The sequence below is a fragment of the Culex quinquefasciatus genome, chromosome 3 (genome assembly GCF_015732765.1).
Source record: "Culex quinquefasciatus strain JHB chromosome 3, VPISU_Cqui_1.0_pri_paternal, whole genome shotgun sequence".
NCBI classification, from domain to species: Eukaryota; Metazoa; Arthropoda; class Insecta; order Diptera; family Culicidae; genus Culex; species Culex quinquefasciatus.
Genome location: NC_051863.1, coordinates 177,139,259 through 177,155,509, shown reverse-complemented (window position 1 = coordinate 177,155,509; position 16,251 = coordinate 177,139,259). Strand labels below are relative to the sequence as shown.

The 16,251-nt window shown below is 32.9% G+C and overlaps 1 protein-coding gene across 1 annotated transcript; it reads left to right on the top strand.

Moving 5' to 3' along the window:
- The first annotated feature begins 4,234 nt into the window (after window positions 1-4,234).
- On the top strand, window positions 4,235-15,534 carry LOC6048518. Its single transcript, XM_038262551.1, has 3 exons — window positions 4,235-4,642; window positions 9,762-9,938; window positions 15,054-15,534. The coding sequence occupies exons 1-3, from the start codon at window positions 4,622-4,624 to the stop codon at window positions 15,186-15,188; spliced, it is 333 nt and encodes a 110-aa protein (XP_038118479.1). The 5' UTR covers window positions 4,235-4,621; the 3' UTR covers window positions 15,189-15,534.
- The last annotated feature ends 717 nt before the right edge of the window (window positions 15,535-16,251 follow it).

Genomic DNA, 16,251 nt, shown 5'->3' with positions numbered 1-16,251 from the left:
TAACCAAATGTGGGCTAGCAAAGGGGTAGCAGGTTTGGCCAAAATATGTTTTTGTATTATTTTATTCAAGTGCTATTCACTTAGCAGTGGGAATGAATCCAGTCTTTTGATTTGTAATAATAACTCGTAATTAAACCAAATTTGTAGAAAGTACTAATTTTCCTTTAAAACACCATGTAAATTTTTCTCATGTTTTTTTTTATTTAACTATTTTAAAACTGAGTGATATTCACCCAAATCTAAGTGAAATTCACTCAAATCTGCAGAACAATTTCTGAGAGGGTTTGGTTATGACGAAAACTGAGTGATTTTAAACGTGTGTGTGTATTATTTTTAACTCTTAACTCTCCACATTAATCAAGTTGGCTTGGCCACCATGGTAAAAAAAAATCCACCGACTGAAAAACCGGGAAAATAATTAATGAATAGTAAAAATTTGTCAAACTGTTTTTTTTTACATTCAACAGGCCTTAGTATACATTTTTATTGCAAAGTTTGGTATTTGAGGTATTTTGAAATAATTAAATAAAAATCTTCCAAAGGTAAAAAAAAAACATTTCAAAGCGTGTTGTAACTGTTTAAAAATAATCATAAATATTGCTTTAGCATTTTTAATGTATTTTCAACAAAATTCAATTTAAATATAAAGTTACATTCTATTCAAATAATCACTTTTGGATGGATACAACATGAATTCAAGGAAATTGGTTTTAGTTTAAATTCAATTTTCATTTGAAAATCAAGATAAAATGCTAGATCGATACAACATGATATCAAAAACTAAGTTTTTTGGTTTTAATTAAATTCATCTGAAAATTAAGCTAAAACGTTTGATTATTTTTCTGACGTTTCCGGAAAATTACGATGTTCAAAATGGCGCAGCAATGCCAAGGATTATTTTTACCATATTTTGAAACTATTAACATAAATCAAGTTATTTGTTAATAAATCTTCATAAATCCAGAGTCCCAGTTCCAAACAGGCATTCCAGCTCATTAAAAAATAATTTGGATTGAATATAAAGTTTACTTGGATAATTCTCTACCAACTCACACGAAATCGGGAAAAGTTGCCCCGACCCCTCTTCGATTTGCGTGAAACTTTGTCCTAAGGGGTAACTTTTGTCCCTGATCACGAATCCGAGGTCCGTTTTTTGATATCTCGTGACGGAGGGGCGGTACGACCCCTTCCATTTTTGAATATGTGAAAAAAGAGGTGTTTTTCAATAATTTGCAGCCTGAAACGGTGATGAGATAGAAATGTTGTGTCAAAGGGACTTTTATGTAAAATTAGACGCCCGATTTGATGGCGTACTCAAATTCGAATAAACGTATTTTCATCGAAAAAACACTAAAAAGTTTTAAAATTCTCCCATTTTCCATTACTCGACTGTAAAATTTTGGAACATGTCATTTTATGGGAAATTTAATGTACTTTTCGAATCTTGTCCCAGAAGGGTCACTTTTTCATTTAGAACAAAATTTTTCATTTTAAAATTTCGTGTTTTTTCTAACTTTGCAGGGTTATTTTTTAGAGTGTAACAATGTTCTACAAAGTTGTAGAACAGACAATTACAAAAATTTTGATATATAGACATAAGGGGTTTGCTTATAAACATCACGAGTTATCGCGATTTTACGAAAAAAAGTTTTGAAAAAGTTACTTTTTGCGTTTTTCTTCGTTTTGTCGTCCGTGTCTGTCGCGGGTGACTATGAACGGCCATGATCGATGACGACCAACTTTTTCAAAACTTTTTTTTCGTATAATCGCGATAACTCGTGATGTTTATAAGCAAACCCCTTATGTCTATATATCAAAATTTTTGTAATTGTCTGTTCTACAACTTTGTAGAACATTGTTACACTCTAAAAAATAACCCTGCAAAGTTAGAAAAAACACGAAATTTTAAAATGAAAAATTTTGTTCTAAATGAAAAAGTGACCCTTCTGGGACAAGATTCGAAAAGTACATTAAATTTCCCATAAAATGACATGTTCCAAAATTTTTTACAGTCGAGTAATGGAAAATGGGAGAATTTTTAAAACTTGTTTTAGTGTTTTTTTCGATGAAAAATACGTTTATTCGGAATTCTGAGTACGCCATCAAATCTGATGTCCAATTTTACATAAAAGTCCCTTTGACACAACATTTCTATCTCACCACCGTTTCAGACTGCAAATTTTTGAAAAAAACACCTCTTTTAACGCATGTTCAAAACCGAATGGGGTCGTACCGCCCCTCCGTCACGAGATAACGAAAAACGGACCTCGGATTCGTGATCAGGGACAAAAGTTATCCCTGTGGACAAAGTTTCACGCAAATCGAAGAGGGGTCGGGGCAAATGCTGTGTGAGTTAGCGGAGAATTACCCAGCTATTATTTTAATTTTAATTTTTTTTGACCCCTCTCTCGACCCTAGCGAGGGACAGAAACTTTGAGAAATATTTGCATCAGACAAACAAACGTAGTCTATGGTTCTAGTGTCAAAAAGTCACATTCAATACAAACAATCACTTATGTTAGATACAACATGACATAAAAACTGAGTTTTTTTTGTTAAATTTAATTCATCTGAAAATCAAGCTAAAAAAGTTTGATTTTTTTCTGACGCTTGCGGAAAATTATGAGTTGTTCAAGATGTCACAGCAATGGCAAGGTTTTGTTTAACAATATTGTGATATAAATTAAAAGTTATATTTTAAGTAATTTTCTAGAATTCATCATTACCTACAAATTTGCCGAAGATACTAAATCGATCAATGAAAATCGTTGTCAAGCAAAATAACGATTTTAAACATTGTTGAAGCACTTTTGTAGGACAGCTGTTAAAATTGTATGTAGATGGGTTTGGTCGAACTTATTAACCAAATTGGTTTTTATTGGCACAGAAAAAGTAAAAAAAAAAAATACACAAAAAACTAAACCAACCAAACCTAATTCTAGGATGATTTGCTCTTCTTGAACAAACAAATGAACTTAAAAAAAACTTTGAAGAGTTTGTGTGAAGTTTTGTAAACTTTGTTTTTTTTTTTGTAAATCTATTCTACCCACATTTTCCATTTCCAGCTTTCTTGTAATAATTAGCAGAATGCTCTAAAAACAAAATAAAACATATTTTATTTTTAGGATCGAAAAAATACTAAGGCGAAAGGAGATAAAAAAATCCCAAGTTTTATGGAAATTAATATTTGGATTGCAAATCACAAAAAGAAAAAATAGAAAAATTGAATGAAAAGCCATGGTATTAACCTTTGAATGAAAAAAGTCTTTTAAAATGCATTTTACATAAACTTCAAAAAATATTTGCAACGGCCCATTGAAAAACTCCTTCTGGTTTCGGAAATAACCGGGATCACATCAAAAAAGCGTTGAATTTTTAAGTAACGATAGATAAGCAAATATGCGTCTGATAATCAAAAGAAAAAAAAATAAAGTACCGTGAAATTTTCCGAGATATCGAACAAAAAAAAAATTAAAAAAAATCTGAATTATCTCAACTATTGATATAATCGAAAATTAATGTTCCTGGCCGATAAAACGCATAATGCAATAGTTAAACCATATTATTAACGTCGATTCCAACTCCTTTCCCCAACGCCAAACAAACCGGCGACCGTTAGGCCTTGCCGCTCCACAATGCGTGGCGAGATCTCTTCCTCGATCTTCGCCGCAGATGAAGTTGAGATTCTTTTTTTTTGGAGCCACCGTCAAAACTCTCCCCTGTATAGTTCATCCGAGAGCGAATCTCTGACGCGTCGCGTTTCGGACATCCGAGAAGAGCCATCAACCGGTGCGCGAACTATGTAAGTCAGTCAGCTCTAGCTACAGCTAGTGTGTTACGCTGCCGTTAAGCCGCACTTGATGTGCCTTTAAACAACTCCAAATCGCTCCCCAACTCGTTACAAGTCCGCGAACCGCGCTCGAAGAAACACACCACAACAAGTCTTGGTTCCAAAAGTCGGCAGTTTTGGTCGTAATCAGCGTCGCAGTCGCAGCAGTGATTATTCAGGAAGTGGTTCGCCAGTTGGCTTAACTTTAAGGCGTGCGTGAGTCCGCAAAGAAGAGACAGGCCCGGCCTTCAACGCGGTTACGCCGACCAAGACCACGCGAGATTCTTCGCCGAGTTGCATCGAACAATAACAGCTGCATTGGCGCGAAAGGGAAAATACCTTCCTAGGCGGAGTGAGCAGTTTGTGCAGCGAGTTATCTCATCGAAAACCGAGGCTACCAGACTGTTTGTGTGGACAAGCCGCCGAGTTGTAACGACGCTAGTACGTGGACACAAACGTCTAGTAGTACAAGTGCATCGTTGCAGCGACTGTGGACGATCCCTTGCTGGGTTTGCAAAAGTTGGCGCCGAGGCCGAGAATCGTGTTTTGTGGCTTGGTTGCAGAAACTGCTGTAACTTCTGAGTTGAAGCTGAGTGCGGTGCTTGATCGAGTGTTGAAATTGAAATTGAGAGTTAGTTGAGCGGTTAAGTTCTACCGAAACGGTCGTCCAAGTCGTGTATCGGGTTTGTCGTCGATGTGTGTTGTTGACTCTTGCTTTGCTGAGCAAGTCAAAGTGTGCCAGTGATCTTGCAGTGAGCCAGATTGGTTCTGAGTGCGAGCATAGGAAAAAATATGAATAAGTTTGTGATATTAGTGAGTATGATTTTCTACCGATAGTATAAAACAAGCTTCTATATTTCAAAGGGGTATACACGGAGAAAAAAGAGTTCCTAAAATCGTGAACAAGCGTTCATGAAAATGGGAACCACGAACAAAATGTTTAAATTTCATGGTACGTTTTTCAAAATCGTACTATGGGATTTGAACACTTTGTTCGAAGTTCCCATTTTCATGAACGCTTGTTCACGATTTTGGGAACTCTTTTTTCTCCGTGTATAGACGGCAATAGTTAAAAAAATGAACAGAGTACTGGGGTGTACTGCTCTAATTTAAATCAAGTTAAAATAACCCTATAAATATTCGTTCAACTTAGAGTCTTACTTAAAATTGTTCTAATCTAATCTAATCTAATCTAACCCTATCGCAGCCAGTCTTTCGAGGGCATCCTGGAGAATGCCTTAGGTTGATTGACGCCTAGCATCTTCTTGTCATTATCAACATTTGCAGTGCGCCATTGCATTAGAATGAATGAAACATCACAAACGTCGAAGCGGCCAGGCCAACTGCGTAAAGTTTACCGCAAAGATGATTCGTTGAATTGGATTGAGTTTGAACACGAATGTTCAAACAACAATGCAGTTCTGAATCTACAGGGGAGGAAGAAACGTGGGGATCCCCCGCTCACGTTCCTGTTTGTTTAGGCAATTAATCGTTGGGAGCACCATGCTAAGAAGTTTTGGTGCTCCGGGACCCTCAGGGATGGGACATTGTATTTCCACAAATGCCTAGGACATTATATTCCGTGGTTATAGCGCCACAACTCGCTTCTAGAGTCTTACTTAAAATTGTTGCCAATTTACTTAATCTAGTCATGAGGTGTTATTGTTCTTAGAAATGAACAGTTTGTTTCCAGATAAATATCATTAAAAGTTTAGCAGTTCCCAATGGATATGAAAACTTATAAAACCATAGATCATATTAACAAATGTTATAAATTACATTTGTCGTGACATTCCTACAATTGCATACGCAGTAAAAATAGTTGATTTTAAAATTTAGATTTTTTAATTGCTAAATATTGCCTATGTTTCGTTGTAATTAATCCTTAACTCGAGTGAAAAAAAAAAACATAAAAGCTGTAAATTAACACACTTTTTGAGAAATCAAAATAATTGCTACCATTATTTTTTAAAAGCAGAATTTCTACATTTCTAATGTTTATCGTCCCTTGTAATTTTTGTGGAGATTTAAATATTTTAAACATTTTATTGCACAATGCAAAATGTCAAACATTAATTGAATTTAAATAAAAAAAAGATAAAGATAATGATGAATGACCAAAAGTCGGTTGAAGAGAAAACAAGATTCTGAGATATGGCCATGAAAAGATTTAAAACAGTAGAAAAGATCACCGATATCACGGGAACTGATGATCAGATATGCAAGACAAACTTTCAGTACCGTAAACTGGGGTCAGTCGAGATTGATACCTGAAACAATATTGATTCCCGAGATATCAGAAAATGAAAGATTAAACAAGGAACAATCAGGAAATCTATTTATTCCTGTTTCTTTATCTTTACATGGCAATATCTTAGCAACTTAAGACCGTATCATCGAAGTTCAAAAAAGCAAGTGTAGGGAATTTTTCAAACGTTTCCAATCGAATTTTTTTTTTTCAAAAATAGGCGATTTTCATGAAAATTTAAAACACGATGACTTAAAAACTTTATTTAAACAATGTACTTTTTGATTAATTTTCACATACCATTTTTTGTATGAAAGGCAGACAAATTTGTAAAAAAATGATGTGGATGATGATGAAAAATTGCTTCTATATGCATATAAAAGGCACCCAAATTGTTTTATCCAGTTAAAAAATAAAAAAATAACAATCATTTCGTACAGAATTGCTCACCTGGAAATGTTGACAATTTTTGTGTAAGAAAAAAAAAACTTATTATATCTTATATGTGAAGTTGCCCTTCAACCTCATTAATTGGGGTAAAATTACATCGAAAAGAAGGGATGTGCGACAAAAGGTCGAAAGACATAAGGTCGAATGGACAAAAGGTCGAATGCCAAAAGGTCGAAAGACATAAGGGACCATCCATAAACCACGTGGACACTTTTTTGGGAATCTGTTGTTGTTATTTTCAAAAACAACCAATTCTTGACTGTCAACATATTTATGTGAGTTTTTCCATTCTTTCAAACATGAGCAGTTCTTCCAAAAAAAGTTAGACCGCTGAAATATTTTTTTAAGTTTTTATTTAATTTTTAAACAACCTGTTTTTGTTTGTCGTAATATTTATGTAAGTTTTTCCATTCTTTCAAACATGAGCAGTTCCTTAGAACAAAAGTTCGACTTATAAAATATTTTGGAAATTTATTTTTATTGTTAAAAACAACAAATTCTTGATTGTCAAAATATTTTTGTATGTTTCCATCTTTTTAAACATGAACTGTTCTTTTAAAAAAAAGGTTGACTTCCAAAATATGTATTAAGCTTTTATTTTATTTTTAAAAACAAAATTTTCTTGTATGTCGTAATATTTTTGTTAGATTTTATTCATTCTTTCTATTTTGGAAGTTTATTTTTATTTTTAAAAACAACTTACTCTTAACTGCCATAATGTTTTTGTGAGTTTTTCCATTCTTTTAAATATGAGTAGTTCTTCAAAAAAAAGTTCGACTTCTTAAATATTTGTTAAGCTTTTATTTTATTTTTAAAAACCTTTTTTTGACTGTCGTTATGATTTTGTGAATTTTTCCATTCTTTCAAATATATTTGTTTTTTTTTAACTCTTTTTCTTAAACAAAATATTTTGAATGTTTTTTTTATTTATAAAAATCGTTGGAATATTTTAGAGACTTTTTTTTCAAATTAAAATTTAAATAGGTTCGAAAAATGAAACAGTCTTGCTTTTTTGAATATTGTTGCAAGTTTTCTATCCTTTCTATCTATTCTATCTTTCATAGTCACAATAGATCCTAAGAAAAATCAGACTTCGAAAACATAGCTGTACAAAAAAAAAAAACAATCGTATTAATTTATATTTTTAAAGAAAAACCCCCTCTATCCCCCCCCCCCTTTTTTCAAAAAACTCCCACAATCCGGGGGCAAGTTTTTATTCTGAAGACCTCTAAATTTTTAAGAATATAGAAGTGAAATTAAAGAAAATTTTTAAATCACCCTATCATGATGTATTTAGGCTGAAATCAAAAGTTTTGTTTGGTAAAATGTTTTTTTTAAGTTCGACCTTTAGTCCTTTCCACGTTTTGTCCATTCGACCTTATGTCTTTCTACCTTTTGTCAAACATTCAATTTTATGAATACTCAGTTAAAAATAGTGTAAATTTGAAAAGTGTAATTTTGGAATGTTGAATATTACCTCTTTAATGATGTAATTTTACCTCAATTTAGACTGAAAAAGTGGCATTACACCACACAGCAAAATATCCGATGTTGAAATCGCATGCAAAAGCATGCACATCACCTTCGTCAAACTAAACACTTAATATTACACACTGCATGTACATTTTTTTACAAAAACAAAAAAAGTAGCAACCGACGGTAATCAAACCCAGCACCAACAGTGAGGACTGGCGCCTTAGCCCACTCGGCCATCAGACTGATGAGACGCAGTAAGGATAAACGCATATATCAGCTTGACATTTCGGGCAAGTAGGTTTCCCATAATGATGGACTACATATTTTAGGGTGTAAAATTACATAAAATTGCATAAAATAATTCAATATTTATTTTACACCCAGGCCTTTTACACGCAGCTGGATTACTACTTTTTTAGCTGGGCAAAAATGTGGTAAAATTAAATTTCTGACATTTTTTTACTGTGTAACAGATTTATAAAATTGAAAACTTTTGAAATCTTTTAGTATAGTATTCGTGTTTTATGATTTTAGGAATTTATGACAAAAAAAAAATGAAAATCGTGCAATGAACTTATAAATTTAATTATCCTTCCAATTACTTCCAAATGACTTAATCATAAGTGATAAAAGTAACTCGTCGTATGTCCATTTAAAATGCTCGTTGTAAACTGATAAAATGACGATCAATAATTTACGCTCTACAACTTTAACAATTTAAAAAAAAATGTTATGAGCTCAACTGCAAAGTTTTTAAGAAATATTTTTTTGTTACACGATTTTACTGAAAATCGTTGAAATAAAACAATATGTGATCATAATAAACTGCTTTTATACTTTCATGAGATTAACTTACAGCCAAAAATAGGCAATGGCAGACTGAGATAAAATTATTTTTGAATTGCACACGAGTAAAAAATCTATGTTGTAAAATTTCCTTACGTGGATGGTATTATGACAACAAAATAGTTGGATGTTATGTTTTTATTTTTCATATTTCGTGGAGATCATGGAAATTATAAAAAACTCAGGACAATTAAAATAAGAGGTACATAATGATACAATGAGTTAATGATATAAAATCTCAATTAAAATATCAGAGACATGATAACAAAACATTAAAGTGACATCAGAGATAAATATTAGACAGCACTTTCTATTCGCTATACAGCATTGCCTTGGCGTTCTAGATTGCGAGATTCCTACTCGAAACTAGGTGCCCGAAGGCTCGATTGTTGAGGCAATTGCAAACCTCTTTTTACACCTAAGCTTCCATCCAACCCGGAATTCAAACTGACGGCCTTTGGAATGTTAGTCCAACTGCCTACCAGCGACTCCACCGAGGTAGGACCCAGCGAGACGACTCCTACACCTGGATTGAGCTAACTACCTAACCCTTTAGGTTAGACCGGGGCCAACATTTACTTCCCCGTCCAACGGAAGGCGTGGTCAGACAAATCTCGTCTCGAAAAATGCCACCGGGATCGTTTGGGATCTAACTCAAGCCGACTGGTGAGATGCAACCCCTACACCATGGCTCCCGGCTCCACATCTAACCAGTAGACCCTAAATAAGTGCTCCGATTTATCTCAAAATTAATTTACCATTTTTATCAGTTGAATGAAGTAGTACGTGTCTAACTATTTAGATCAAGCTACTCCCTAAAAAATGTTAGCCAAATCTGCTCACAATCAATTTGTACCTTGCCAGTTTGACGTGGAATGGCTTATAATTGATTTCTATCTTTCTCCTCCCCAGCTCGCCACCGTGCTGGTGCTCTCCAACATCCCCGTCCGCCCCGTTGAGGCCACCGTCGTGCGGTTGTTCACCGATCTGCTGCAAAATAACGTGGCCGGAATTCCGTTGATTCACAAAACCGAAGAGTTCGATTTCGACCCGGAGGTCAGCAAGAAGCGCCGCGAGATGTACTACGAGGTAGGGGAACTATACCCTTTCTCAGCCTATTTCTATTATCGGCCTATCAGCACTTTGATTATGAATTACAGCTTTCATAAAGTGTTTTTGACGGTTCCAAAGCAATAAATAGCTCAAACAAAAGTGAGCAAGCAACTCTCCATTGTTGATACATCTGAAAATGTTGATTTTATAGCGGAAAACGGCAAAAGTGATGAGAATTGGTCGAACGGCTTAGAGTGATTAAAATGGGCATATTTCCCCTATGCAATGTTGGGGATTAACGATTTTTTTTTAAATATGTTAGCTACTTTTTTTTTAACTAAAACCATTTGACAAAGCAAAATAAAATCTCATCGATTAAACTTAGTAAAGTTAAAGTTAGCGTCAACTGCCCTAGTTTTTATTGACGCGTGCCAAATGCCTTGGATTCGTCACTCGAGACAATACGCTCACATTGAAAGTCTGGTGAAACTAAGTCAAGCAATTTTATGCGCATAGAGTTTGTTGTTTTTATTTCTGTTTTGGCTTTAAACTACGAAAGCGCTTGGAAGGAATAAGATTTTTTGCTGTTAATTTTGTATTTATGACGAAGATTTACAATAAATGTTTAACAAAATTTCATCGGAATACATTAAAATCAAGCGACAATATTGGAGCAGATAACATGAATTTTAAATTAATTTATTTCCTTTAAGCGCTACCTAAGCTTAATATCCATGTGAACAAAAACGCGCTGCGCTTTTGTTTACAGATTTTGAACAATATTGGCCCTAAGTCAAGCGCAGGTTGTAAGTTGTGCTGAAGGACGTTTGCTTCGTGGTTAGGTCTAGAATTGGCAGTTTGACGGGTTTTGCTGTTCTTGAAAAACACTCTGCAGAGATTGTATAGCCAACTTCTAAATAAAAGTTCTAATTTAAGAAAATGAAAACAATGAAATATCCCGTAAAGTTGAATTCCTGAAATCTTTGTTTTTAAATATGTGAAGTTTTTTTTAAAGATCCAATAAGCTTATGTTTTTATGTAAGTGTGAATTTGCAATCGAAAAGAAAATAACAAACATTGTTTTTTTCCAAAAAGGGCATAATTTTGAGCAATAGCCACTTAAAGTTTGATCCGGGAAAAAAATCTCTTCGATTTTTTGAAAAGTGCCCATGAGCTGAGAAAAGGATTGGTGTTTTCGTTACTGATAAACAGCCCATCAAATATTAAAAAAAGATAATATTAAAAATGTTTATGTATCATTCAAACAGCATTAAATTTTCAGTTGTCAATATCAAAAAAACTAAATAAATTAAATTTTCAGTGTCAAAAAGTATTTCAGGCGTCATATATTCTGAATTCTTCGAAAAAATAATATTCTGAAATTTTCATGACAAATATTTTAAAAGGGCGTAATAATGAATTGAATACCTTCAACAAAAAACAAAATCGAAAAAATCAGAATATTTCATGACTGATTCATTTTTTGACATTTAAAATCGGACCAGTAGTTCTGTGATATTGGCATTTAAAAATTGAGTGCCGTTTTGGCAAAGCCTGAACAATTTAAATTTAATTTTTGCTTTTTTATTTTAGGAGCTGTATCTCAGGAACCATAACATCAATCTTCAATATTTCTAAGACGATTTTAATTTTTTTTTTAAATTTCTGATAATAATTTCAAGTCGTTAGGAGTGCCGAAACCTAAAGACTTGAAATTATTTTTTTGCTGCTTTATATTTCTCAAAATCGAACACAACTTATAACATTGTTTTTTCTCGAATTCGATTTGGAATAAACACAAAATTTGGCTGTTGAACTTATAAACCATCTTTTTCGGTTGCTCAAAAGATGATTTTTCTGGTCCAACAAAACACAATAAAAAATCATGGTTAAAAAACAGCTGGGAATGAGTACATGTTTTACAGTCATGCCTCGGTTTAGCACCGCATATGGGGGATGCAAAACCGAGGCGTGCATAACCGAGGCACAGAGCTTGTGGGAGTTTGGCTATATGGGAGACATTGCCTTTAATCGTACGAAAAATCATGCAAACATCAAAAAATTATAGTGTTTTGAAATCGGGATGATGTCAGCTATCCATTAGAATTATTATTTCATGAAAATTTTCACAAAAATACGTATTTTTCCTGTATTTCGAAAATGCATTTTTTCTCTAAAGAAACAAAAAATATATTATTGTTGCAATATGGGTAATGTAATAACAAATTTTTAAAAAATACTCAAAAATTTTAAAAACTACGTCATTTTTAAAAAAAAACTCCAAATTTAAATTTTTACAGTATGGGTATCAAAAGATTTTTCATACATTTCGAAAGTAATAACATTTTTTTTTGAAAACACTCGAAATTTTCACAAAACTACGTATTTTCTAAAAAAAATACTCAAAACTTCCGTTTTTACGATGTGGGTGTCGAATGATCGGGATTTTTTCATATATTTCGAATGTAATTACAATATTTTTTGGAAATACTCAAAATTTTCATAAAACTACGTATTTTCGAAAAAAATACTAAAAAATTCCGTTTCTACAATGTGGGTATCAAACAATCGGGATTTTTTCATACATTTCGAAAGTTATTAAAAAAATGAAAATACTCAAAATTTTCACAAAACTACGTATTTTTGAAAAAAATGATTTGATTATTTGATACCCATATTGTTAAAACTGAAATTTCGAAAAGTTTTACAAAAATACGTAGTATTGTGAAAATTTTGAGTATTTTCAAAAAAATATTGTTATTACATTCGAAATGAATGAAAAAATCCCGATCGTTTGATATCCATATTGTAAAAACGGAAATTTTGAGTATTTTATTCGAAAATGCGTAGTTTTGTGAAAAAATAGAGTATTTTCTTAAAATCTTGTTATTACATTCGAAATGTATGAAAAAATCCCGATCGTTTGATACCCATATTGTAAAAATTGAAATTTTGAGTATTTTTTTTCGAAAAAACGTAGTTTTGTGAAAATTTGGAGTATTTCTAAAAAAATTGTTATTATATTCGAAATGTATGAAAAAACCTGATCATTTGATACCCATATTCCAATAACAATATATTTTTAGATTCTTTAGAGAAAAAAAAATGCATTTTCAAAATACAGGAAAAATACGCATTTTTGTGAAAATTTTCATGAAATATAATAATTTTAATGGATAACTGACATCATCCCGATTTCAAAACTTTATAATTTTTTGATGTTTGCATGTTTTTTCATACGATTAAAGCCAATGTCTCCCATATAGCCAAAAACCCACAAGCTCTGTGCTTCAGTTAAGCACTGGGCCGTACTGCAAAACCAGGCATGACATGAGGCATGACTGTCAGAAAAAATAAGTTATTTTACATCTAAAAATTTGTTAATTTATCATTTTTCAGATGTCATGCCTCTTTTTCAGTTTAAACTGAGGAAAAATTACATCGTAAAATAGGTAATATTCAACCTTCCAATGTTACACCTTCCGAATTTACATTATTTTTTTATTGAGAACTGTGTTTTACTGTGAACAAAACTTAGAAAATATGGGTTTTTGAATTTCATCTTTTGAAAATTTCCATCTAAAAATACCTATTTTCAATTATTTACAAACCATTCTTGTATGAATGGTTACCAAAATGGTATGAAGACTACACAGTAAAAAAAAAATCATGGTTGTATTACATCTGGAAATTGGTACATCTTTTATATTAGAAAAAATGTGAAATTGTACCACTGAAAATGTGTAAATTTACAATTTTCTGATGTAATGCCACATTTTCAGCTCCACTTTCCAAATTTTCACATGTATTTACTGTGTACACGGAGAAAAAAGAGTTCCCAAAAATCGTGAACAAGCGTTCATGAAAATGAGAACTTCGAACAAAGTGTTCAAATCCCATGGTACGATTTTGAAAAACGTACCATGAAATTTGAACACTTTGTTCGTGGTTCTCATTTTCATGAACGCTTGTTCACGATTTTGGGAACTTTTTTTTCTCCGTGTAGGATTGCCCAGAAATAAAGATCCTTTTCTCCACAAGTGGAAAACAGATTTTTGTCTTATTTTAAGCATCTATGCCAGTTTTGAGCATTATTGGTTAAGATTAACCCATTGATATTCCCAGCCATACAAAAGTGATTTTTTTTTAAAATTGCTAATATGGAACACATCAGGATCGAGTTTTACGTCTTTGGTATGTTCGACAAAGTTCTTAAATTTCAAATGAGAACCTAAATTTTGGGATTATTTGGATGGGAGCAGCGCACCCAACAGACAAAACCGTAAGAAAATTGATGTTTTTAAAATACATTTTGACATTTTTTCCAACACAAACCCAAACTTTGAGTTTTATGACTAGCTAATATTTGGCCCAGTGTTCTAAAATAGCTCAATGAATAATATGTATTTAGCTCGTGAGCGAAGTTTTGATAAAAAAATAATTTCTGGGGACCATCATAGTTTTGTTGGTAAGTAAACTGTAATGTTATAGCAAAAAAAGGGGGTTGGAGTTGTTGGAAAAAAATAGTTCCTCACGATTTTTTTTGCAAAAACCACATTTAAACAATAATATTTTTTTCTAACTCTAGAACTTAGTCATTTTAAATTTGTGATTTGTAGTTGATTTGATAGTAAAATAATATGTCATAAGCATGATATTGTTTTTAATCCAAATATTTTGGTTTGTTAATATAATTGAAAACATAACACTTGAAAACAATTATTCCTTTTCTTGATTCCTTGTTGAGATCAACTCTGCTCAAAAATGCAAGTAAATCTCAGAAATTTCACAGATTGAACGGCATCGTGGACAATCACCAGGGGTTCCAATTTTTGACGATCAAGTTCAAGTTCAGTGTGAGCCGGATCAATTCAGCCGAAAAGTCGCCTCGCGCTATAAGAGTCGTTTTTATGCACCATCCAGTTTTACGCTGAATCATGCCGAATCGCGTCACTCGGCCGATCACCAAACAAGGTCGCCTGTGGCAGGTTTTCCATCTTGCCGATCTTGTCAATAGGCCCAAAATAGACCCGCCGATGATTGGTTAATTATAGGACCGCTTTTTCGTTTTGGAATCTCTTCCGCGTTTAACGGTTTCACGTGATTGAATTAACTATTAATTTTCTTCTTCTTCTTCTTTTTACGAACTAGCAACACGGATACCGTGGCGAGAAGGCCATCGAGCGGCTCGGACTGGGAATCGACGGCAAGCACCGTGAACGGGCGGAACACCAACGGCAACGGGACGAGGGACATCTCAACGGACTGAACATTCTGCAGCCTTGAATTGGGGATAGCGAGGGACATAATGTAGTTGAATTTGGTTGTGAAATGTGAAAAGTGATTTTTTAATGGAAATTGTGAAGAGTTGTGCCAGTGAATAGAGTCGTATGCATTGTACCTGGATGGTTCCATCTGCTATAATAATACAAAGTTTCGAAAGCACAAACCTGATGCTAAAGTCACTTTAAAGAATTGAGACATTTCTCAGTAGTTTCGATGAAAACTGCTTTTGAGAAAGATCGATTCTGAATAAAACATTTGCTCACGAAAAACTAATAAGAGTAAGATAGTTTTAAAGTGAATAAGAATTATGCTGAGTATAAATTTGATGTTAAATTATGAAAATAAATAATCGTTTTTTAATCACAAAACATGATAATATTACATAAACCTAAAACCTAATCTAATGAAGGTAATTTCCTCCCCAAGTCAAAACTCATAAAATTCGCATTAAAACCGTTTCACGTAAAGTCAATCCCGCTGGGTTTCGACCTACCCGAGCAGACGGAAATAACTTGGAAATAACATTTTTTGATATTTGAAAATACTAGGCCAATAACATTTTATGTTATTTATAACAAGATTTGTTATTCGACGTTATGATTTTTTTGTTATTGGATTGTTATTGTAATAACAGATTAATAACATTTTTAGTTATTCTTCGAATAAAACTTTGTTATTAATTTTTGTTATTTTAACAACTAATCCGATCATCCCAATAACAGTTTCAGGTATTCTTCCATAACAAAAAATGTTATTCCAAAGTTGTTTTGGCTTACAACCAATATCAGACCAATAACAAATTTTGTTATGATAACATAAACTGTTATTAAATCCTTATGCAAAAATGGATTTTTCAAGAAGATTCCATAACAATTTCTGTTATTTTAACAATATTTGTTATTGAAATGGCATGAATTTTGTTATTACCGTCTACCCGGGTAACGCACAATCCAAACAGAGAATGAAATTAATTATTCTCCTATAAAATAAAATTGTCTAAATGTTTTTACAACCACTTTTCCGTTTTTGATGTCGGCCGAGGTTTCCCTCTATTTGCCGTTCC

Coding starts and splice junctions, on each gene's coding strand:
- LOC6048518 (XM_038262551.1), top strand. CDS start 4,622: ATGAATAAGTTTGTGATATTA. Junction 4,643..9,761: donor TGAATAAGTTTGTGATATTA/GTGAGTATGATT, acceptor TCTCCTCCCCAG/CTCGCCACCGTGCTGGTGCT. Junction 9,939..15,053: donor GCCGCGAGATGTACTACGAG/GTAGGGGAACTA, acceptor TTTACGAACTAG/CAACACGGATACCGTGGCGA.